This window comes from Dermochelys coriacea, chromosome 9, assembly GCF_009764565.3.
Source record: "Dermochelys coriacea isolate rDerCor1 chromosome 9, rDerCor1.pri.v4, whole genome shotgun sequence".
NCBI lineage: Eukaryota > Metazoa > Chordata > Testudines > Dermochelyidae > Dermochelys > Dermochelys coriacea.
The window spans coordinates 81,505,763-81,529,948 of NC_050076.1; the positions used below are offsets into that span (position 1 = coordinate 81,505,763).

Here is a 24,186-nt window from a genome sequence, read left to right on the forward strand (position 1 = left end):
CTGCCATAAGTGACCACAACAAGACTGGGGGGTTCAGCCTCCCAGGAATCCTGGTTGAGGTTACAAGGACTCTGCTGCATGGGAGAGTGGAAGGGGAGTCCTCAAAGTCAGGCAGGCCTCCATTTAAAAGGAGTGGAAAGGAGGACTCAGATCCGTTTACAAGCAAATTCCACCTGGGTAGTGTATAAGCCAGGAAAGTTCCTCATAATTGCAGGACCATCCGCTGCACTTACATCTGGCATCAAGTCACATAAAGGCTATATACCAATGGTATAACATCCCCACATGTTTCAGAGTAGCAGCCGTGTTAGTCTGTATTCGCAAAAAGAAAAGGAGTACTTGTGGCACCTTAGAGACTAACAAATTTATTAGAGCATAAGCTTTCGTGAGCTACAGCTCACTTCATCGGATGCATTTGGTGGAAAAAACAGAGGAGAGATTTATATACACACACACAGAGAACATGAAACAATGGGTTTATCATACACACGTCATACACATCATACACGTAAGGAGAGTGATCACTTAAGATAAGCCATCACCAGCAGCGGGGGGGGGGGGGGCGGGAGGAGGAAAACCTTTCATGGTGACAAGCAAGGTAGGCTAATTCCAGCAGTTAACAAGAATATCAGAGGAACAGTGGGGAGTGGGGCGGGAGGGAGAAATACCATGGGGAAATAGTTTTATGTTCTCTGTGTGTGTGTATATAAATCTCTCCTCTGTTTTTTCCACCAAATTCATCCGATGAAGTGAGCTGTAGCTCACGAAAGCTTATGCTCTAATAAATTTGTTAGTCTCTAAGGTGCCACAAGTACTCCTTTTCTTTATCCCCACATGTAGGCAGCTGGCCTGGCTCTCCAGCCCATGAAGGTCTCCATACCACACTCAGCCTTTTCAGATCCTTCCTTCAGAGCAGTTTTATTCTTCAACTTAAAACATCAAAACAAAGCTGTTCTTCTACCCACCACAAACTCCAGCTTGCAGAGGCTTTCCCCCTCACCTCTTTCAGTGCTGAAAGGAGAAGAGACCACCCTATTCTTCCCTTTCTGTCAATCCCCCTGCTTCAGCACCAATTGCAAGAACCCATCTCCCTCCTGCAGATCCCACCAATTGAGCTCTCTCAGCCCTCACCAGATGCTTTTCCAGATGGTTTTGATAATCTAAAAGGGCTGACTGGCTCCAGGCCCTTAAAGGGGCAGACCACCTTATTACACCAAGGCTACTCTAACTAACACCAGGCACATACAGAGGTTCAGATTGCTATAACATTGCCCTGATGACTCTTTTCTCCCCCTGCCAAGCAGAATTGGGATGAAGGGGAGAATCTGATCTTATATTTTATGTGCCTGAGCTACTGTTTCTCACTTGGTGTTTTTTTAATATGTGAAATGTTTTGAAGCATATCCTTTTTTCTTTAGAGACAATTAATTCCTTTGTAATTGCATTAATGCAAAAAAAGCAAATAAAGTTTTAATAAAAATAAAGCAGACTTTAAACTCATGCCCTTTGCAACATAATCACACTGATGAACATACAGTAATAGAAATTTTAATAAAGGTACAGTCTTAATAGGATTTAAATTCACAGATGTAATAGTATAAAAGACATGTTTTTCTTCAACTAAGCAACATAACTTTTGTCCATCTTTGCTGAAATAGCCACAACATCTGATCTTGTTTCTTTACCTCAACAGAAGCATACAGTATTGGATATTATAAAGCAAAAAATTAGGAATAGATGGCATATAAAGATTACAAAATTATAAATTTAATCTTTCTAGTTTATAACAATATCTATAGGCAGATAAAATGTAATGAACATTATATTTAATACTGTTTTGTTTCTTGACAGAATAGTGCTGTTTAATTATTTTTATTAAAAGTAGAGCTTTTCTGGTTACATAAAAATCATGAGATATTGAACAGGTGTTGATCCATTCAACAGGGGAAGTGAAATCCTGATCCTGTTGAAGTCAATAGAAATTTTCCATTGATTTCAATGAAGCCAGGATTTCATCCAGGGACACTAAAAGATACAGAGGATTTCTCATAAAAACCAGCCCCACCAATGGACTAGAACAGATTGCTTTTGCAGTTTCAAACAAACTCTTTCCACTAGGATATGCAGCCTCTGGCTGCTGTCCAAGGGAATTGCCATTGGAGGGCTCCCTTATTGTACACTGAATGCAGCACCAACTTATTGGGCCTGATTCTGATCTCCCACTGTTTTTTTCCTATCCCATTGGCAGTGGGGTGTGGGAGGATCAGAATCAGGTCAAGTGAGTTTTAAAAGGAAAAAAATCACTAAAAATATTGACTATAAGGACTGCAGATTTTAGATCTGTTCACTAGTTCACACTGGCCTCTATGTGTAGGCAAATCAGACAAAACGTACTACATCCTTTGCTTCTTTAATAAAATATGAGAAGACAGGGCAGAATTTCTTAGGGCCAGATTGCTTCCCCCCCGCAGTCTAACTCATGGGGGGAAGGTGTTGTTCCATGGGGGAGTTTGACCCTGCCTAGAAGGAGCTGTGTGTCAGCATCCAACTTTGTGGATTCTCTGCCACCTGCGTTTCCACCCCCAGATCCTGTGCCAATGGACTCCAGTGAAAAAGTACTGTAAGGACTTCTTTTAGTTCAGGGGTCTCAAACACACGGCTTGCAGGCCACATTTTGCTGTGGCCCACCAAGCTTCCTATGCCCCCATCCCAGTTATTTCCTGTGGCTGCCAAGCTCCCCTCCCCTGCCGCCCCCCCAGTGCGCCTCGTCCGCGGTCCTCTACCTACCTCCAGGCACTTCCCACCACCAAACAGCTGGTTGGCGGCACTTAGCGGTTTCCATGAGGGAGGGGGGAGGAGCGGGGTGCCGTGTGCTCAGGGGAGGAGGCAGAGAAGAGGCATGGCAGGGGCAGGGATTTGGGGAAAGGGTTGGAATAGGGACAGGAAGGGGGTGGGGACTTTAGGGAAGGAGTTTGAATGGGGGCGGGGAAGGGGTGGGGAGAGGTGGGGCCTCATGGAAGGGGTGGAGTGGGGGCAGGGCCAGGGGCAGCGGGGGGTGGGGCCAGTGTCAGTGATGCAGCCCTCGGGCCAATGTATTTGTCTTCATGTAGCCCTCCTGGTAATTTGAATTTGAGATCCCTTCTCTAATTGCAGCTGTCCCAGGTCCCTTCCTAAAAGTGGAAGGTTCCCCACCACTGGTAACAGGGTTGATGGGAAGATAATGTACGTCCCTACATCTCTTCTCCTCCCAGCCTGCCATAGCCTAATGCAGGCTGCCTCACTGTCCATGCAGTCTTCACCCACTTCCCAACACCAGGATTCAGTAAAAGCCTCTTGGTGGGGTCCAGTGCCATGGAGATAGCTGACTCTCCCCATTCCATGCAAGGTGTGATCTCACAGGTGAAAGATCCCCCTCTGGGAGCAGATGCTCGGCACAAGATCTGACCCTTAGATGTTAGCTACACATTTCTCTCCATAAAGAGGGCATCTACGAAAATGGAGGTGTGACTGTCCCTGTGAGGCACACAGACCCATATCCTCAGCTCGTGTAAATTATCACAGTTCCTTTGAAGTCAATGGAGCTGCACTGATTTACACCAGCTGATTATCAGGCCCAGAAAGTGTGCAGAAGGCTGGTGCAAGGGTGTGCGCCTCATACATTTTCCCTTTAGGCCCCACTTTGAACTGGCATCACTGGGGCTGAGAGTATTCAGCACGTTGCAGATTCTTGGTCTATACTTTAATGTAACCCTTCATCCCCACATTCTCTGGGAATCGCTTATCATAGTTTTGCACAGTGAACAACATTGTTTTTTCCTGCTGGTGGGAAAAAAAAAATCTTGTGTGTTGATGAAACTGTCCAAAGTGAATTTTCTCATCTTGTTCTGACAAAGGATAGGTAAGATTCCAGTGTTAATTGGATCACACTGAGTGTCAGTGTAGTGCTGTTTGATATAGGGATAGGTCACAAAGAGCATTAGCCACTATAATAGAAAGCTATAACTCAGATCTGGGTACTTGACATTGATTTGAAATATACCAACAGGAGCAAGGGGGAAGACTTAATTAATGTGGCATGGACTTTTCATAGGAGTATGTGCTCTTCCCACAATGCGGTGGAAACAAAGCACACCGGAATTAATTCTGAAGGGCCCCAAGGCAGCAATGGTCTGAAGTCAATGGCATTATTGCTTTTTGCTCATTTTCAGCTTCTGTTTGGTTATGGCAGTAGCATAATAGCTTTTAAATTTGACCAGGAAAATGGGGATTGGAATGATAATAGTTAACATACCAAATATTGCAGCAAAGGCTGCCATCACCTGGCCAAAGGTGGTGAGAGGGATGATGTCGCCATAGCCCACAGTGGTTAGCGTGATCAGAGCCCACCAGAAGCAAATGATAATGTCTGTGAAGTGCAAATCCCCCCGGTAAGAAGGATGAACACCCAGCAACTCGCCATAGAAAAAGAGAGAACCAAAGAAGAGGGTTTCAAAGGCCAGGATCATCAGCAGGAAGCAGATCTCTTGGATGATGGACCTGAGCGTGTAGGACAGGACTCTCAGGATCAGAGGGGTCTCTATTAGCTTGATTATCTTCAGGAGTTTGAGGAGGTAGACTATGCGGACAAAACCCAGCCAAAGTGCTAGGCTAGGCATTTTCTGAATCTGCTCAGCGGTGAAGAGTTCAATGTAAACTGGGAAGAGGGAGAGGAAATCAGCCACATTCAGAGGATTCCTTAGGAATTTCTTTTTGTCTGGACAGAAGAAAAATCGCATGGAAAACTCAAACGTGAACCAGAGGACACAGAACAGCTCCAGGTGGAGCAGGTAAGGGGCCTGGTGATAAGAAGGCTCAGGGATGCTGTGGATCACATCGGAATGGCCGAAAATGGTAAGGTTAGCAGCAAAGTACTCGTACTGTGCCTTCGTCTCCTCACAGAATAGGACGACGATTCCAATGATGAACAGCAGAGAAATAACAGCCAGGCACTGCAGAGGGACAGAAAAGTCAAACGTAGGATCAGGTCAGTGTGAGGGTATCACAAAACTTCAAAGCTTCACTTCGCATCCAGGATTCTCAGCATCAAACATTACCTTCTCCTAGACTAACTTTTACCCAATTTCTGTCTAGGAATTGATTCACACATTGAAGGTTTCTTTTTCTTTTCCATCCTTACCTGTCCAAGGTCAAGAGGGGGATCTAGGTGAAGGGAAATAATGTGAACTATTAGCATCTGGACTTGTAGGGAAGGGAAGACATCTGACAGCTGGAGCAATATGGACAGATTCACCGAGATTGCCCTAGCACAGAGATCGGCAACCTTTGGCATGTGGCCCGCCAGGGTAAGCCCCCTGGCGGGCCAGGCTGGGCCAGTTTACTTGCCACATCCACAGGTTCAGCTGATTGTGGCTCCCACTGGCTGCGGTTCGGTGTCCCAGGCCAATGGGGGCTGCCAGAAGCGGAGGCCAGCACATCCCTCAGCCTGTACTGCTTCCTGCAGCCCCCATTGGACTGGAGCGGCGAACAGCAGCCAGTGAGAGCTGCGATTGGCCGAATCTGAGGCTGCTCCAGGTAAACAAACTGTCCCGAACCACCAGCGGATTTCCCTAATGGGCCATCTGCCAAAGGTTGCCAATCCCTGCCCTAGCACAAAGTGACAGGTTTCAGAGTAGCAGCCATGTTAGTCTGTATTCGCAAAAAAAAAAAAGGAGTACTTGTGGGACCTTAGAGACTAACAAATTTATTTGAGCATAAGCTGTAGCTCACGAAAGCTTATGCTCAAATAAATTTGTTAGTCTCTAAGGTGCCACAAGTACTCCTTTTCTTCTAGCACAAAGTGCTGGCTCAAGTGACTCAGCTGTTCTAGACAGACTGGAAAATGTCCTCTGCCTTCTCCAAATCTGCAGTTGCTGCCCCAAGTACCTATTCGGAGAGGAGAGGAGAGGAATTAATGAAATGCACTAAATAACTATTTAACTGTACACAGCACAGTAGAAAATGCGCAGCCCTAGCATGCAGAGCAGTGGGGCACAGCAAAGGGCCACAGCCATGGCACTACACTAGCAGGGAGACGTAACAGCATTTTAGTTACAGAAAATAAAATGAGCTGAGAGTTGACACTTTTTTCCCCTGATAGCACAAGCAGAAATCACCTGAGTGTTATTAAGGCCCCTGGCATAAGTGTTTAGCATTAACTCAACCATTACGTGGTTTAACTTCCATTCCGAGATTTAGAAAAGCAGGTGACCTGGTAGAGCGCACAGGTAAAGAAGAATGTTTGAATTTGAGTCACTCCAGTGAACAGACTCTTAACTGACTCCACAGGTTTCCAAATTACATGCCTTGTATTGTTTAATAACAGGTAGATAGTAGGTCTAAAGCTGGTCAAACTCTCCTTTACAAATAACAGATTTACACTGGTGTAAATCAGGAGTAATTTTAATGAAGTCAGTGGAGTCAGCTGTAAAACTAGAGGGAGGTCTGAATCAGACCCTATATTAATTGCACATTTATCCTGTTTCTGGTTAAAGAACTTTCATGAACTGATCCTTATTTTCAAAAATATTTGCTGAATGCTTTGGAGGAATAATTTAGAGCCTATGGGTCAGTGGTGGGCAACCTGCAGCCCGCATGCAGCCCATCAGGGTAAGCTGATTGTGGGCCACAAGACATGTTGCTGGTGTTGACTGTCCGCAGGCACTGCTCCCTGCAGCTCCCAGTGGCTGCGGTTCGCCATTCCTGGCCAATGGGAGCTGCGGGAAGCGGCAGCCAGCACGGCCCGCCGCTTCCTACATCTCCCATTGGCCAGGAACGGCGAACCGGGGCCACTGGGAGTTGCAGGGGGCCGTGCCTGCGGACGGTCAATGTCAGCAACGTGTCTCATGGCCTGCATTCAGGATACCCTGATTGGCCGTAGGTTGCCCACCATTGCAGTAGGTTGTTTATGGAATGATCACTTCAATTGTTTATTAATCATGTTGAATGGGGAAGGGGGTTACCTAAGTCATATGGTCTGGTTTCAGCTCCCAAGTGGGATTAGTAAGATTTTATAATATAAAAATAAAACTCATAGTAAATAGCTCATTTCTAGTATGAATTTTCATTAGTGCTAAAACTCATGAAACCTCTAGGATTCACAAATTGCCCTGGAATACCAAGGCAAATACTTCTATGTAACTAATAGCAGCATCACCTACCCAAATCAGAGCAAGCTGAACTGTGCACTAAAAATATTGGTGAATCCCTGTTATTCTGGGATGTTGTATTTAATTATTCAAGTACTGTAGCTGTAAGCAGGACTCTGAACCCGTGCACTAGAGCTGCAAGTTCCTAAGCTTTTTCCACTGAGGTTTAAATTCTGGTAACCCCAACAGATTCAGGCTCACGCTGACAAATCTATCTGGTTCTCCACTGGAAGCATTACCTTGGCACTTAAAGAGGAAAAGGGCTTTTCAAAGATAGACCAGATCTTTGGCTGCCATCTGGCCCTCCAGCTGAAATCCCTTCTTTCCACCTGGACGACGAGGTGCTGGTCATCGGCATGTTCGTTCTCATCCCAAACATTAAATTCCTCCGGCTGGCTGTCTCTGTTGGTCAGCTTCAGCCAACAGCAGGGTGCCAGCTGTGCATCACTTATCTCCCAGAAAGCCAGCTCTTCCTCTAAGACTGATCTGCAGGTGTCTGCAGGACAGTGGAGGTGTTTGGTCCTGTAATAGCTCAACACATAGCCAAAGAGCTGAGCACTCCTGTCAAAGAAGAATTCTTTGGTGATAGGGTTATAATCGTATAGTGTGCTGGCATGGGGCTCTGTGAGGCTGCACAGCTTGGTTCCTGGGAAGGTCCGGAGGGTGCTGCAGTACATCTCATGTCTGATTCCTCCAACATTCAGGATGATCTTCTCTTTTGAGCCATCCATCCTTCAGGTGTCAAGTGGCAAGTTCACGTTCTGATTGGCTTCTGTTAATCTCTAGCAAGCCTGCAAGAGGGAGAAAGGGTAAGAACGTAAATTAAAACAAAACCCTCAAGGCTGCAAATCTGAAGCAGGGCAGTTTTCCATGTCATCATGTCACACCACTCTGTTAAAGCTCATTTTGTAACTTCCCTGAGCACTGGAATTTCCTAGAGAAAGTGTCCGACTCCTCTCACTACTGACATATTCTATTCAATATAGGCTCTTCTACTGAGCTCATCACTCATCTGAACGCCTTCCAAAAGTGCATTAAGCAACATGACTGTCTGTCTCATGTTGTTTGTTCTCTCATCTTCTCCCTGTGGGAGAAGGGTATACTGTGGACTATCTTGTTTTTGGTAGAGGTTTTTTAATGTAATATAATTTATTTTTTTAATATACATGTTGGCATGTATTTATGTTAGAGAAGGCAAGGTCAAAGAAAAGTGAACCACAAGGTGGTGAAGTTTGTGATGGTCCTTAATTCCTGAGGGAATTCAGAAAACTCTGCCTCACATAAGGACGAGAAATAGCCACGTATTAACTTCCCATGTGCCAGAGGAGCAGAGCTTTTGACCACGGTCTTCATCCCAGAGCTTTAGGTGATCTTTTAGACTTCACCTATCCTGCTGGGTGTGGGAGATTTTCTCCTCTCTCCACATTACTTTGATGATTTGGAGAGTCACAAGTGAGATGATATGACTGCATGGCTGTCAACTGGACCATGTTTTCTGGGAGGGGGAGGTAAATGTTCTCTGAGGTTCCCCTTTGCCTCTTTATTCCTCCCCTCTGGACTCATGTTGGGCATAACCATCTGCTCAGCTGTAGGATGCTGCTTCCTCCAGGAGTCTATCAGCACGATGCCTGGGTCAGCCTGGAGAGGTTTATGAACAACATGAGGCACTCCCTTCTCCAGGGGCTGAATGTGATGCCTTCATAGCAATCACAGACCCTGCTGCCCAGGACTCTGTAACTGAGCAGCATGATTCATATACTGTTACTGGTAACCCAGTATCAGCTCCATTCTCCAAAGCTTAAAATATGTTGAGCCCAAATGTGTGGAAGCTGTTTCTCAGTCCTGTATTAATGTCATTACAAGAGAAATTTCATGAGTCAACCTCAGTCTCCTGCACCATACAACCATGTGGCCATGACAGAGAACTGGGGCATTTCAGAAAGGACCCATGGATATCATGCACACGGACACCTCTGTCATTTCTGACATACTGCACTGCCTTCTATGGCAGTCCTGGGATATACATCTCAGTTCTGACCTGTATCACTGCGAGATGTTTTAGACCTGCCCTCTCTTTGCTTCCCACTCACATTTGTGCACCCCACCCATTCATTCCTGTCTGTACTTTATACCATGGTGTGGTCCAGTTGTCACCTTCTTCTGTCTTTGTGGAATGCACTTGAGCAGAGAAGCGCCAGCTCCCTTGTGTGGTACCAAGGAATGGGAGCTCAGCGCCTTTCCACTTGTGACCTGCTGGTAATCAAGATTTGAACCTACAGTCCAGAAGTGAAGCACTTGGACACTATCACAGTATGTTACTAAGCTCCCCATATAGTGCCCTTTCACCAGAAAGCTTGGTAAGAGAAGGCTGGGGCTAGCTCAGAAGTTCACTGGAAGCATAAATTAATTGCTGTTTGGCTGCCACGGTGACTGCCCTCAACACACGTGTGCACACACCAAGGGCCTGATCTAGCTTCCAGTGAAGTCAATGGCAAAACTCCTATTGATTTCAATAGGAGCAGGATTGGGCCCTTACAGTACATAGATACACACTCTGCTTCGTGCTTGCAGCACATAAACTCAAATACTGCAGCAAGGATATGAGTGACACAGCAAGTTAGACTAACCTTCTCAGAGTTCAAAAAACCTGTTACTGGAACTTTGCGAGAGCTTTCTCCTTCCTTTTACAAGCAAGTAGCTGTGTAAAAAGCTGATTTTAAATGCCTTTGCTAAATTCTTATTCATCTGCTTAGGATGCTAGATGCCTCTTGCTCAACAGTACAAATCCCAAGTGAGAAATCAACTAAAAAGCTACATTTCAGAGCCTTACCTTGGAGCTATTGCAGTAGCTTTGTGACCAGAGGAGAGGAGAAGAAGCCTAGAGGAAGAGACAAGTTCGGTGAAAACAGAATGTTCAGTGGCTGGGCTCCAAGCTTAGGCTCATGGATGCTAGAAAACAAAACCAACCAATCGAACAGAAAAGATGTTGAACCCCCCCCCATCCCCTCCAAGTCTGTCCTATCAGCAATCGCTTTTCATCCTCTAAGGAATAATACTCAAACATGTCAACAACTGCCTAGCCAGATGTTCTCCTGGCCACATTATTCTTCCCTCTGCCACCCGCTGTGCTTCTTACAACCTCAAAGAACGGTGGTATTTTGAAAATATGTAATGCTCAAACTTCCTGGGCCTAATTAAAAATTAGAATGTTGAGCAACAGAAATGCAGGAAAAATTTGTTCCTTTCCTGACTGTTCCTTACTCAAGTTAAATTAAAAAAAGAGCTGCCACCCTTCTTTCATGTAAAGGGCTTTCCATTCATTTCTACCTGCAGAGGAAATAAACTTTTGCACCTGCAAATTTTTAACTTGTTTTGGTCCCTGATTATATTAGGAAAATTTTAAGTATCTAACTGCTGAGACTGTTAAAAGAAAATTCACTATTCAAGACAGAGTGTTTGAGATGGTCTTTTAATTACTCCTCAAAGTCCATTTCCAGATTTTCTCTCTCAGACTACTTGTAATACTATTCAAAGGAATTAGAGACAAAAAGGACTTTTCACGTCACCTTTCTCACCCCAGCATTAGGCTATTTCCTAAGAGGATATGTCTACACTGCAATAAAACACCCACAGATGGCCTGTGACAGCTGACTTGGGCTCACAGGTCTCAGGTTGTGGGGCTATAAAATTGCCTCATGGAGTCCCAGAACATGAGCTCTAGCTGAGCCCGAATGTCTCGACTGCAATTTTATAGCCCTGCAGCCTGAGCCCCACAAGCTCGAGTCAGCTGACACAGACCAGCCGCAGGTGTTTTATTTCAGTGTAGACATACCCTAAGGCTCCAGTCTAGTTTTAAATTACACAAGCACAGAGGCAGATTCAGAGCTCATCAGAGAAAGATCTACCAGATATTCCATCTAAGATTAGTTTGTTTCATTTTAACCCACTACATCTAGTTATGCTCTCTTGGGCTTTGCAATCCCTCTTTTAACTTCTTTCTGAAAAGAGGTATTTGTACTTGGACTTTCCAGGCTGATTAATTGGGTAAGTTTTGGTCCCCTGATATGCACCACTCCTGCAGCTAACGGGGCTGTACAGCTGCACTAGCCAGGCAGCTGAGGATTCCCAGGGTGACGCACTGCCATCACAGACAGCCCCATGCCATGCGCTTCTAAGCGTCCAGCACAGGGACATAGCTGGTAGAAGGGGGCATGGCAAACTGTTGCTGTTCCTTGGCTGCCAGAATGGCCCCTTTGGGGCTGCTAGCAGTTGTTTTAACTTAAAGCTCTTGGCAAGCCCGCTGATAGCAATTCCGGGCCCCAGGGCAGAACATTCACTGGGCGCTCTTCCGGCATGGCCAGGGCTTCCACATGCCTGCCTGGCTGTCTTTGTCGCCACTGGTACCACCCCGTGTGCGCCTAGGAGCCCTGTGGCCTGCCCGGGTGATTTAAAAGGGCCTGGGGCTCCTGGCTGCTGCCGCTGCTACTGCAGCAGTCGTGGTGGCCAGTGCCCCTGGGCCCTTTTACATCTCCCAGTCCCCTGGACAATTGCCCCCTTCTCCCGCCCCGTCGGCAGGCCTGGCTCTTGGCCTCAGGATCATAGAAGCACTAAGTCACCTTTGTCCTCCCCCTCACACTCATACAGTGAGCGCAGCTCGGCCAGACACAATGGTCAGGACCGTTGTGTGAATACGTTTCCCTCTGCTCCAGGTGCTGGGGGAGAGAAGCGGGATGAGTGGCCCCAAGTGAATCATAGATGCTGCTTCACTCCTGTCCCCATCACAATCACTTCATCACAGACATCAAGATTGACTCCATCTTGATAAATCCCTTTTGAGTGTCTATCACCAACCTGTGCCCACTCAAGTGTTCACCTACTGTGACTCTAGTGCCTTTTGCAACATGGAAACCCTTTAGATACCTAGTTCTTTCCCTGGCTCTTGTGTAAATATGGGTGTTAGCTGCTCTACAGGCCTCAGGTCTTTCTCCAGTTCCTTCGCGGTGTTATGGTCTGGTGTTAGCTGCTCAATTTTCCCATCTATTCTAAGGTCCCACTTAGTTTCATATTGGATGGAAGAAATTAAGTCCACAGGCGTTACAGTACCTCCTACAGTACATTTTCACATGAGCACATTAGAACGTTTGTACTCATTTTGGTTACTGAAGCCCAGAGGTATGTTCCAGATGCGAAAAGCCATTGAAATAATAGGAAACAAAATGATACAAGCTGTTACTGGGCTCTGAATAAGGCCCTTTGATAGCAATATAACAAGAGCCTGTGTTTTACAATCATTGTTAAACACAGATGGAAAGTGCAAATCCAGTTCCAGAGAACAGGGCCCTTTTCCAAGTTTTCTCTTTGTCTGGTATTTTCTGAGAATTTACTTTCCCTGCATGAAGCACTGCAGGAGCTTGGCACTGACCTTCAAATCTCTTGCTGCATTTCACTTTTCTTTGGGTAATGAATCTCTTGTTTCATTTTGACCTAGATTTATTCAGGCCCAGGGCCTGGCAGCTTTTGGGAAAGTTATTACTGTAATAAACTTTGCTGTGTTTTCAAAGACCATATTATAACAAAACAGATTCAGATCCACTAGTAGATGAAATGAAGACAGTGATAGTGACTAGATCCAGCTGCTAACAACATCTGAGCTATTGTTTCCTGTTTTCCAATACCAGATTCTTTATAGCATTTCTCTGTATTTTCTCTCCGATTTAATAAAAACAGCTTTTGTGTATAACAAACGTTTTAGGATGTTTTTCCCATCTGCTCATACTCAGATATATAGGAAAGGCCAAACTATGCTCTCAGTCACACCAGTCTAAATCTGGTGGGCTTAATTTACTTACTGGAGTTACTCTGCATTTACACTGGTATAAATGGGGAAAAGAAACTGGTCCGAAGTAATTTATCATCTGAAAAAGATAGAATAAACTCTCAAAAAGGTTCTTGAAAGAAAGATGATTTATGAGTTGCTGGTGGAGATGATTAACAATTTATTAAATACAAATGGTGCCTAAGAATACTAAACAAGTATAAGATATGCTGGGGTCCTGAAAGGCTGGCAGGAAACAGAGCCACTGGGGATACAAAGCAGTTCACCGATTCAACTCTATCTCAAGTCAGTAGCAACTGAGGGACATATTCTCTTCTACCAGTCTGGCCCCTGTTGATGTTCCATAACCTGTTGGCCTAAGTTAGAACATCCCTCTTAGGCTGCTCTAATGTACAGCAGGACTGCTTGAGATGAGGGAGCCATCACTGGCCCCTGACACCTCCTCCAGCCTTCAGCACAGGAAAGAATGTGATCCTGAAAGTCATTTCCCTGTTTGAAATGAGTTAGGGGTCAGACATATCCATCCAGTTCCTAAGCAACAGGTTCTGCATCATAGAAACAACAATCACAACTGGCAATAACTGATTTCCCTGTTCTCAGTAGAGAAGCTAAGGAGCAAAACAGCCAGAAACTGAACTCCCTACTCACCCCTAGAAGCAGTCCCTCCACACCAAGGAAGAGGCACATTGCTAGAGGGAGCTTGCACAACTGAAGCTTATACTGTTCCTCGTCTGAGGATAAAGAGAGAGACTGGAGTCTCTGGGGCTTTCAAACTGGCACTTTTCACCAGTGCTTAATTCACTTAAAAGAATAAAAGAGGAACAGATGGGAAATCCTAAGTGCTTTAGAACATGGTGACCTAACCCTGCTTTGTAGTGAGGAGAAGAAAGAGAGGGAGATGGCCTCAGTCATTGCTGCCAGAGAGTGATGTAATTGTTAGGACAACAGGCAGGACTAGGTTTATTGGTATTAGGATACGAACCATCTGCAGAACACACAACAACTGAAGTCTTCATTTCCAGAAGTGACATCTTTTGTGGGGCACACATTCCAGAGTCAGATCTCAAGCCACATCCCCTCTCCTGAATATGGGGATTTATCCCTTCTGAATATAAGTCGTAGGGACACTGTAGGCACAGGAAAAACTCAGCCCTATGCCTAGATCTCTTTCAGGATCTTCCCTCAGGGCAGTTTTAGTCTTGAAACATAAAATATAAGCAAAACATCATTCTTTCCTCCTTGCCGCTCTCAGGGCTGAAAGGAGAACATACTCTTCTCGTCCAGTTCCTGCTTCGGGACCTACTGCAGAAACCCATCTCCCTCCAGTTGAACTCTCTCAGTTCTTTATAGGGATCACTGGACCCCTTCCTAGCTGAGTCTGACACTCAAACAGGGCTGGCTGGTGGCCCTAGGCCCTTAAAGGGGCAGACAATCCTGTTACACATGCATAGTGCATACATCATCTGCCAAGCACCAGCAAACAAACCAGTCTTCAAAGGTGAGTATTAAGATGACTTGAAAAGTAACTGAAAGATGGCAACAGTAAAGCTGTTTCCACTTTTGAATACATTGTGCACTCCATACTGCCTCATAATTGTCCATCTAGAAGCTTAGTCAGCCCAATTCTTAGGTTGTGTGTGTTCTTGATAAGATCAAAAGGAGCAATCCCTATGGCTCTTGGTATATGGAATTAGAAAGGACCTATGAAGGAGAAAGGGGATTACGCTATATTATCTTCACCCTAAAGCCTGAAAGTGAGTTTGAGCTATAGTACACTTCATGCTACCAACCCTCAAATCACTGTTCAATACTAAGATGACAAGAATCACTTACAAGGCACTTCCAGATACACTGCAAATCATAGTCCCAGGTGATGCTGTGGAGCATTTGTCTCCGCTGAATTCACTGCAGAAAGTTGATGCTCTAGAAGAGGGTGAATTTCCACTGCTGTCTGCAAGACAAGATGAAACGGGCATGGTTTCCACAATGAGAGAGAAATGGTATCTGAGGATATCAAACTGTTAACCAGTGATCAAAATCCATTAATATAAATAACTGTAAGGTGTCAAGAATCATCCCGTCTCCATCATTTCTCTCATTCAAACTTGAGGAAGTAGGTTTTGGAGGCCATATGGGTTCCTCTTATTCTACAATATATTTAAACTTCACCCATTTTTAAAATGGGAAAAAAAATCAAAACAGGGAGAGGTGAACTGATAAGCTAGCATCAGAGCTGTGATTAGAATTCAGGACTTCCTGGTCTCTAACTCCAGGCATGACTCACTAGACCATAGACACTTGGAAGTATTCTATTACTATGTACAAAATTGCGCTCAAGATAAAAATTACACATAAATGAGCCTAGCTGAACTAAAGCACATGGATGAAATACAGTGATAAGGACACTTCTATGCGTTCAGCAAAACAGAAATATATTCTCCATCCACTTGATCTCTTATGCCTGGTCTGCACTACAAAGTTTTGTTGGCTGAAGTTGTGTTTTGTCACTACAGGTTTGCATACATCCTCACCCAAAATTGGTTCTGTTGGTGAAACCCCGAATTACACAAGTCCATAACCAACATATTTCTGCTTGCAAAATACCACTGTGGACAATGTTACCTATTTTGGTAAAAAACAAACAGTCCATCAGCAACAGTCTCACTATGCCTTACTTCCCTCAACAGTGACCGCTCTAGTCACTGTTTGAACACCACTGCCCAGGGGGCACTGTGACCAGAAGCCCACCCCACCCCCTCTTTAAAATCCCCAGCATGATTTGGAAATGCCTCTTTTCCTGGGAACCCTCCTGTGCGAGCACACCTCCTAGACCATCTCTGTGAACAGATAGGTATGGACCTGCACAAAGATAGATTCCCAGCTAAACCACACGTTGCTGCATGGACCAGGAAGGAAATCCTGAATCTCAACTGTCTCTGGAGAGAAGGGGTAGTGCACTGCCAGCTGTAGAGTAACCACAGGAATGAAAATATCTATGTGGACACGGGAGAGGCATGGATGAAATACAAGAGCTGGGCTACAATAGGGGTAAGGCGGAATGCCAGGTGCCAGCAAAGGAGCTGTGGCATTAGTAATTACCTCAGGAGGCTCACAGAAATTGATCCATTCATGCTGTTGGGTTCCTTTCTGGCCATGTGAATCTCTGACAAGCTCAAATTCCATCACATAATGGACCTTCGTCAGCAGGGAGATAAACATTTCCAGGATGGCCACTCTGCATCTCGGTATAAAAGAGATCCCAAAAATGATATTCACCATCTGAAGGAGATAAATAACAAGACACAAAGTTCACTGTAAAGTCCAAATCTGTCACTGTATCCAGGGGTCTGTGCTTTGCAAAAAGTACTTTATTTTTAACAGTTTTGAATGTATTCCTTTAAGTGTCACTGAATATCCAATTAGAGCAATGTTTCTCAACTTTTGTACTGGTGACCCCTTTAATATAGCAAGCCTCTGAATGCGATCCCCGCCCCCATAAATTAAAAACACTTTTAAATGCATTTAATACCAATATTAATGCTGGAGGCAAAGCGCGGTTTGAGGTGGAGGCTGACAGCTCATGACCCCCCATGTAATAACCTCATGACCCCCTGAGGGGTCCCAACCCCCAGTTTGAGAATCCCTGCATTAGAATAAATAGGAATGCCGAGTTTAAATTCCCCCACTGTTCATATTTTGCATACCTTTGTCAGGTCATCTCAGGTGGGACTTCCCACAGTGCATAAGTGAATTAGGCACCTAATTCCCATTAAAACTCAACAGAAATCAATGGGGTACGTAACCCACTTAGGTGTTTTTTAATATCACACTCCTCTCCAAATTAAATAATCCCAGTCTCTTCAGTCTTTCTTCATATAGAAGTCTCTATAGGCCTCCAATAATTTGTCTTCATTCTCTAAACTCCTTCTACAGAGCCAGAGGTTTGAAGTCTAGCTAGGGTTTTGTTGTGCTTCACAGTATCCAGTTGTATGGGAGTGTACAATAAACATATCGTCAGCTGGATGTCTCTGCTAAAGTGATCAGCAGGAACCAGCAGGATCCAGAGTTAACAATTTATTGAGATGAAAAGAGGCACTCGCACCTTTCAGAGCTATTCTTTCAGGCTGACTGCAGACTTAGCAGACTGTGCTGCATTTACACTTTGATCACATGGGGGGTGATTTTTTCACACTTATAGGGGCTAGCGATTTACCTTTTAAACTAATATTCTTCTGAGCAGTTCCATGATGATGGATGCATTTTGCAGCCAACTTCTCAGCCACAGAATAAGTGGAGCACTCTAGGGATGGAGTAGATGAACTCTTGTAGGACTTTTCCATCTCTAACTTCTCTGATTCTATAAGCAGCAGCCATGACCCACACTACTGAGGGGGATAAATCACATTGACAGCCTCATATCATGGTGGTGTATAAATGAAGTCTGCTAGGGACCTCACTAGATAGTATGCCGCAGCATATGAAATACCAGTGAAAGGATTTTTATAAAACCAATAATTGTGAGGCATCAGTGTCCCACTCTCAGGGCATGTTTCACCAGTAAAGTTTATTTCAATATTGTAATGTTTATTGTGCAATTCAATGCTGGAGAACTTTATGGAGTGGAGTTTCGACAGCACCAGACAGCACTAGAACTAGCTGTCTCGTCCAGCTTCCGGGGATGATTTATTTAGATTAAGCTAAATTAATTCTGTCTCTCTACAAAAGAGGTTGTTATTTTTCTAATAATCCAAATGGGAAAGGGTGGCCGTACTGATGGGAGTAACTCCCTTTGTTGTACCTGGCCAGGATTTTCACTGCATATACCCTATTTCAGTTCATACCATTTTACCTGACTGATTTCTATAAATTATTTCCCTTGTAGGGTTGTGTTGCTGCTAAATTCCTTCAGCTCCATGAGGATCATCAGATACGTGACGAGAGGCTGTGAGGCCCATTCCAGAAGCAATACCATAAAAAAGACCATACCTGACATGTACGTATGTATGGGCCCTGATGGCCAATCTCTTCCCTACTGTCTAATGCACACAGAATCTCTTTGTTCTGCTCCCTGGTCTCCTTCCAGAAAACCCTTTGTTACCAAACTCCTCACCAAACCACATTAGTGTCTTGCTGGCCCTTCCAAGCCCCTACCTGATCCACCCCACTCACTCTACTCTGCGAAGAGGTCAGTCTCTCTATCCCAATCTGTGCACAATCCCCTCTTGGCTTTTCTCTTGAGCCACCATAGGATCAGTCTGCCACATTATGATCATGTTCAAACATAATGTCAATAATAATGCAGAAATGGCAGAAGTATTAAGCACTTACTACATGGAAACAAATATTTGATAATGGGCTCTCCAATGTAGCAGCTAAAGGTATAACAAGATCCCATGGGTGGAAGCTGAAGCTAGACAGATTCACGCTGGAAAGGTGGTGTACATTTTTAACAGTGAGGGTAACTAACCATTGGGAGAATTTACCCATGCACATTTTTTTGTGATAGATTCTCCATCACTGGCAATTTATAAATCAAGATTGGATGTTTAAATTACAAAAAAAAAATAAAAATAAAAATTGCACTAGTTCAAAGAGGAATTATTTTGGGGATTTCTATGGCCTGTCTTATATAGGAATTTAGTCCAGAGGATCACAATCATTTCTTCTGGCCTTGGAATCTATGAAAATGGGTAATATCCATTACATTGGTTGATTTAGGGTTGAACCTTTTAACACCAGGTTTCAACCCTGAATTCAAAATGAGAATTAATCCCAATTTCTATGTTAATGACACTCTCTACTCTGTGCTCCTGAAAAAAAAAATCCAATATTCCCTATTTAGTCCAGGGAGCTTTGCAGCATCTTTCCACTCCAAGTGGGCATGATCAGCCAAACATCTAAGTGAGATCAACTGCCCCCCACGGTTACCCCAGAAAACAGAATTTAGGTACCCCCCAGTCCCCGAGTAGCTACCTAGTGTCCTCTTCCAGGTTTACCAAAGGCTCCCTCAAACCCAATCTGTTCTCATCAGGTATGGGTCTCCAGTGTGCCCAAGAAAATACTAGAGGATACAGCCCTCTGATGAATGATTGACACAAGTATCTTTTCCAAAACAAAGCACCCTTTCTTGGTGCAAACACAAATTCCTAATACAATAACAAGCTAAGAATTTCCTTATTGATGTTATAAAACACAAATCCTTAATAACAAGCTAAAGCGCACCCAAATAACACACAGTTAAGGTGGCTGCTCATTGCTTCTGTCCTTGAAGCTTCAATATTATTAGTAGACAGTGCAGCATGTTAGTTCAGCAGACCTTGAGTTTACTAATAAAGGAAGACCACAAAGAAGGGTTCAGCAGTGAAGGCACTTGGCCAGGTTTATTGTCAATGAAGCATGGTCCTAACTCCCTGGATCAATGTCTACAGTTACACTAACCTATGTCTGCTCATTACAATGGACTTAGCTCAGTCAGCGGCGGGACTTTCCTTAGCCCTCCTCAGCTGGACAAAAGGGTAAAGGCGAAGTACCCTGACACTTATAGGCTGAAGCAAACAACAGGAAAACACAATTTAAACACCCCCTTACATATTTCATGACATCTGTTACATCCCCTTGTTCCTGATATCTTGGACAAAACATCCCTATTCATTATTTTGTCAAACCATCTTATCTTGTATTAGATTGGAATGTATCTGTACTAACTAAAATATATTTATGTAAATATCTAATAAACTAGCAACAACTGTGCCAAGTTCATGTACCGGACAATGAACTCGTAAGCATTTACTTTGCTACATGGCCTGACTTTGGTTCACATCCTCTGGTTCACTTGCACTAGGCGTAGTGCTTCAGACTCTGTCTTTTTATGGGGAGGATGTTTACCCATCATCCCAGAAAAGCACAATGCATGGACTAAAATGACCCAGTGGGCTAAACACTGTTTCTTGGTCCTTTTGCATTTCCCATCCATACATTCATGTCCATAGGCATGCGCATGGGGTGTGCCGGGTGTGCCCAGGCACACCCTAATGCCCTGAACTCCGGCTGGGAAGGCTGCTCCTCCCTCCTCCCCTGCTGGAGGCTCGGGGTGGGGGAGGAGGAAGAGGAGGAGGCTGCAGCAGTTGCAGGCAGTTACATGGCTGCTGCGCTGCTGGCCCCAGCGGCGTGGGGTGAGTGGAGTCGGCCCAGGGACCCAGCTCCACCAATATTTGGAGCCAGATATCCCCCCCAGCCCTCCCCGAGCCCCCTCTTGCTTCCCCCACACACCTCCCCAGGCCCTGGAGCACAGTGTCCCTGCATCTTCAGTGCAGCTCCATGCTGCCTCCCTGCAGCAACTGCCGCCAGAGGGTCCTAGTGCCCCCCATCTCGACTGCCAGGGCAGACTGACTGAGCCTGCCCTTCCATTTCAGATCCTTCCCTTTTCCTGCAGGACCCTCCACCAGCACAGGGCCCCCCCACCCGCAGTCACCGCTCCTGTCCCACGCAAGACAAGGAGGCAGCCCCATCCCTACTCCCAGTGAGACTACAGTCAGGGGCAGCAGGAGGGTAGGAGGTGCACGCAGCACCTCCCGGCACCCACCACGGGGAAGGCGAGGGAGATTCCTGGACCTGAGAGGGGCCCTAGGAGCACGTGCAGTGACAGTGGTGGGGGTGAGTGTGCTGCTGGGGCGGGGGTGAGAAAGAGGGGCTCCTGCCCCAGAGCTTGCTGCTGCCGGCAGGGAAAGGGCTGGGGGGAGTCCTCCTCTCTGACCCCTGTCCCAGAGCAGCCTGCCTGCATCCTAAACTCATGCCCAGCCTTGCCCCACCCCAGAGCGCACACCCCCAGCCACAGCTTTCACCCCCCCACCACACCCTCAACCCTCTACCCTAGCCCTGAGCCCCTCCAACATCCCAAACCCCGCATCTCCAGCCCCAGCCAGAGCCCTCATCCCCCTCCACTCCAACCCTCTGCCCCAGCCCTGAGCCTCTCTAACACCCCACCCCTCCATCCCCAGACAGAGCCCTCACTCCCCACCCTCCTACTCTCGCCCTGAGCCCCTCCCACACTCCAAACCCCTCATTCCCAGCCCCAGACAGAGCCCTCACCCCCTACACCCCTACTCTCACCCTGAGCCCCTCCCAAACCCCTCATCTGCAGCCACACCTCACAGCCCTCACTCCTCACCTCTACACCCCCTCCCATCCCCAAACTCCCTCTCAGAGCCTGCACCCCAATCCCCTTCCCCAGCCTAGGGCCTGCACTCCAGATCTCCCCCACGCAAACTCCCTCCCAGAGCTTTGGGCAGGTTGGGGAGGCGGAGTTTGTTGGGAGTTTAGGTAGAGGTGAGTTCTGGGCACCACCAAAATTTCTACAAACCTGCCACCCCTGGTAACAAGATCCCCCGCCCGCCCGCGCAGGGTCTATTTGTTGCCTGTACAAACTTCCCCAGCAGCTGCACAAAGTTGTTGTAATTGTGTCACACAGCGAACCCCACGCTGCTACTGTGACCCCCCATGGTCCCCCGCCTGCCCGGGCCCGCACAGCCAATCGCCGCCTCCCCAGCACTACACGTGACCTTTATTGACTTACATCAGTCATAGCGCTCTTCCACCGCTGCGCTCCAGCTTGGTTGGTGCTCTTTGCGCCCGCCCCGTAAGTGCCATCATGTCACTAGTCAAGGGGATGTCCAGGGGGTGTATCATAACCATACAGCTAAGGGTAGCCTAGAATTCCTCCTTACCTGTAAGGGGTTAAGAAGCTCAAATAACCTGGTTGGCACCTGACCAATGGGGAAAGAAGATACTTTCAAATCTTAGGGGGAGGGGGAGGCTTTGTGGTGTATTCTCTGGGGAAAGCAGAGAAGCATCAGGTCAAAAAAACTCCTTCTCTTATAAACCATCCTGTACAAATCTCTGATATTACAAAAAGAGTAAGTAAATAAGGCAAGGCGTGTTAGATTACCTTTTGTTTTCAACTTGTGAATTTTCCCTTTGCTAGAGAGAGGTTTATCCCAGTTTTTTGTAACTTTAAAGTTTTGCCTAGAGGGGAATCCTCTGTGTTTTGAATCTGATTACCCTGTAAAGTATTTACCACCCTGATTTTACAGAGATGATTATTTTACCCTTTCTTTAAATAAAATCCTTCTTTTAAGAACCTGACTGATTGATTTTTCCATTGTTCCAAGACCCAGGGGTTTGGGTCTTTGATCATTTTGTAACCAATTGGTTAGGATATTATTCTCAAGCCTCCCCAGGAAAGGGGGTGTAAGGGCTTGGGGAATTGCTGGGAGAAGAGGAACTCCAAGTGGTCCTTTTCCCTGGTTCTTTGTTAAAATCAGTTGGTGGTGGCAGCATTACTTAAACCCAAGGTAAAAGGGAGAATTTGTGCCTGGGGAGTTTTAACCTAAGCTGGTAGAATAAGTTTAGGGGTCTTTCATTCGGGTCCCCACGTCTGTACCCTAGAGTTCAGAGTGGGGAGCGAACCCTGACAGGGTGGGATTTGGTGAGGACTCTGTTCTGAGCGGCGGTGTGGTAAGGGGACCAGGCCAGGCCAGGGGGGTTGGATACGGGCCAGAGGGTCTCGGGAGCAGTCAGCGGATGAGGAACAGGGGCGTTGGATAGGGCGTGGGAGTCCCAGGGGGCCTGTCGAGGGCGGGGTGTGGCTAGGGGGTGGGGCAGTCGGGACAGGGGGACTGGATAGTTGGTGGAGTCCTGGGGGTTGATTCGGGGGTGGGGGGGTCTCTGGAGGGGGCAGTCAGGGGACAAGGAGCAGGGGAGGTTGGATGGGTTGGGGTTCGGGGGGGCTGTCAGGGCAGGGGTCGGGGCAGGCAGGGAGCAGGGGGAGTTGGATGGGTTGGGAGTTCTGGGGGTCCTATCAGGGGGGCGGGAAGCAGTTAGATAGTGTGGGAGTCCCGGGGGCCTGTCTGGGGGCGGGGGTGTGGATAAGGGTCGGGGCAGTCAGGGGACAGGTAGGGGGTAGGATCCTAGGGAGGCAGTTACAGTGGTGGGGTCTCGGCAGGGGCCAGTCATGGGACAAGGAGCAGGGAGGCTTAGATAGGGGGTGGGGCAGTGTCCCAGGAGGGGGCAGTCAGGGGACAAGGAGCAGGGGGGTTGGAGGTTCTGAGAGGGGCAGTCAGGGGGAGTGAGTGGATGGGGGCAGGGCTAGGGCAGGGCTCCCTCGGTGCACACCCTAATGAAATGTGCTGCGTACGCCTATGTTCATGCCCCACATGTCCACTGGTCTGCACATTCCCTCGTACGAGCTGTGGATAGTTTCCTTTTTCCAGTTGTTCTTAGTCCCATATTATGGGCCTGGGAATGTTAGACCTGGAACTTTGATTGGTGGGTGTAGTTTTAAATTTGGTGGGTGTAGTTTTAAATCCATTTTAAAAAACTGGAATAGGCACTATTACAATATATTCCACAGTTCAAAGTAAGTGAGGAGTAAACCAGAAATTTGAAATAGTGACATTACAAATAAGACCTTCATATATACATTTCTTGTAATTAGTTACTACACAGTACTGTCCAGCCATGTTATGGGTTGCACTTACTGCTGGTTGTCACCATCTGGTAAGCTTTGCTGGGCAGGAGACAGGACCAGCTAACTTCTCTGTCCATTGGATTGGCCTGAATTATTGTGGCAACATGCTGGAGTTGCGACATAACGAGCTGGGTGCGGTGCCCTTTAGGTTTGCATTGCTCTGTAACACACGAGTAGTTGAGGTACATTCAGTTGTTTCTTGTAGATGCTGTTTTCCAGATAACCTACTGAATGGACAGTAACCAATTTATCAAATATTGTTGTCAGGATTCCATATTGGTAATTTGACAGTAAACAAAATTGTTTTGAATAACATGTGCCTTAATTAGAATGCAGTATCACTGACCCCATTACTTGTATTAATAGAAAATTTGTTTATACAAATGGCAAGTTACATACTGCAGTGTTACACTGAGTTGGTCAGTCAAATGCAGTGGGGGTGGATGCAGGGTAGATTACAGCTCTAAAATTAAACAGAAACCTTCTCCCTTTATGTACATTACCATCTCATTGCCTTTACTATACATCCACTGACTCTGATTCTACTTGCTCTTTACCTCATCTCTGCATTCTTTGTCCCTTATTATCTATTTCATAGTAAATAGTTCTCTGTTTTCCCTCTTATCTTAGTTGTCCTAGAC

General features: G+C 46.1%; 1 protein-coding gene and 1 long non-coding RNA gene across 4 annotated transcripts; one reads left to right on the plus strand and one right to left on the minus strand.

The window, feature by feature from the left end:
* Positions 1-1,512: 1,512 nt before the first annotated feature.
* Positions 1,513-16,271, minus strand: LOC119861523 (potassium voltage-gated channel subfamily C member 1-like). 3 transcript variants are annotated; one of them, XM_043491706.1, is made up of 6 exons: positions 16,120-16,271; positions 14,854-14,971; positions 10,015-10,062; positions 8,614-8,822; positions 7,424-7,975; positions 1,513-4,988 (listed from the first exon to the last, which is right to left on the minus strand). In XM_043491706.1, exons 5-6 carry the CDS (start codon positions 7,913-7,915, stop codon positions 4,185-4,187), a joined length of 1,296 nt encoding a protein of 431 aa, XP_043347641.1. In that variant the 5' UTR covers positions 7,916-7,975; positions 8,614-8,822; positions 10,015-10,062; positions 14,854-14,971; positions 16,120-16,271; the 3' UTR covers positions 1,513-4,184. The 3 variants fall into 3 exon arrangements, with proteins under 3 accessions (XP_043347641.1, XP_038272688.1, XP_043347642.1); XM_038416760.2 differs by lacking the exon at positions 8,614-8,822; XM_043491707.1 differs by lacking the exons at positions 14,854-14,971; positions 16,120-16,271 and having other exon boundaries at positions 10,015-10,090.
* On the plus strand, positions 14,512-23,629 carry LOC122455652. Its single transcript, XR_006274013.1, has 3 exons — positions 14,512-14,522; positions 21,335-21,339; positions 23,524-23,629. It is a non-coding gene; the product is annotated as an uncharacterized LOC122455652 (long non-coding RNA).
* Positions 23,630-24,186: the final 557 nt, after the last annotated feature.

Excerpts from the sequence above, each read along its gene's own strand:
- LOC119861523 (XM_038416760.2), bottom strand. The coding sequence starts at position 7,915 with ATGGATGGCTCAAAAGAGAAGATCATCCTGAATGTTGGAGGAATCAGA. Across the intron at positions 4,989-7,423 it reads TTTCCTCTTTAAGTGCCAAG|TGCCTGGCTGTTATTTCTCT; the intron begins GTAATGCTTCCA and ends GTCCCTCTGCAG.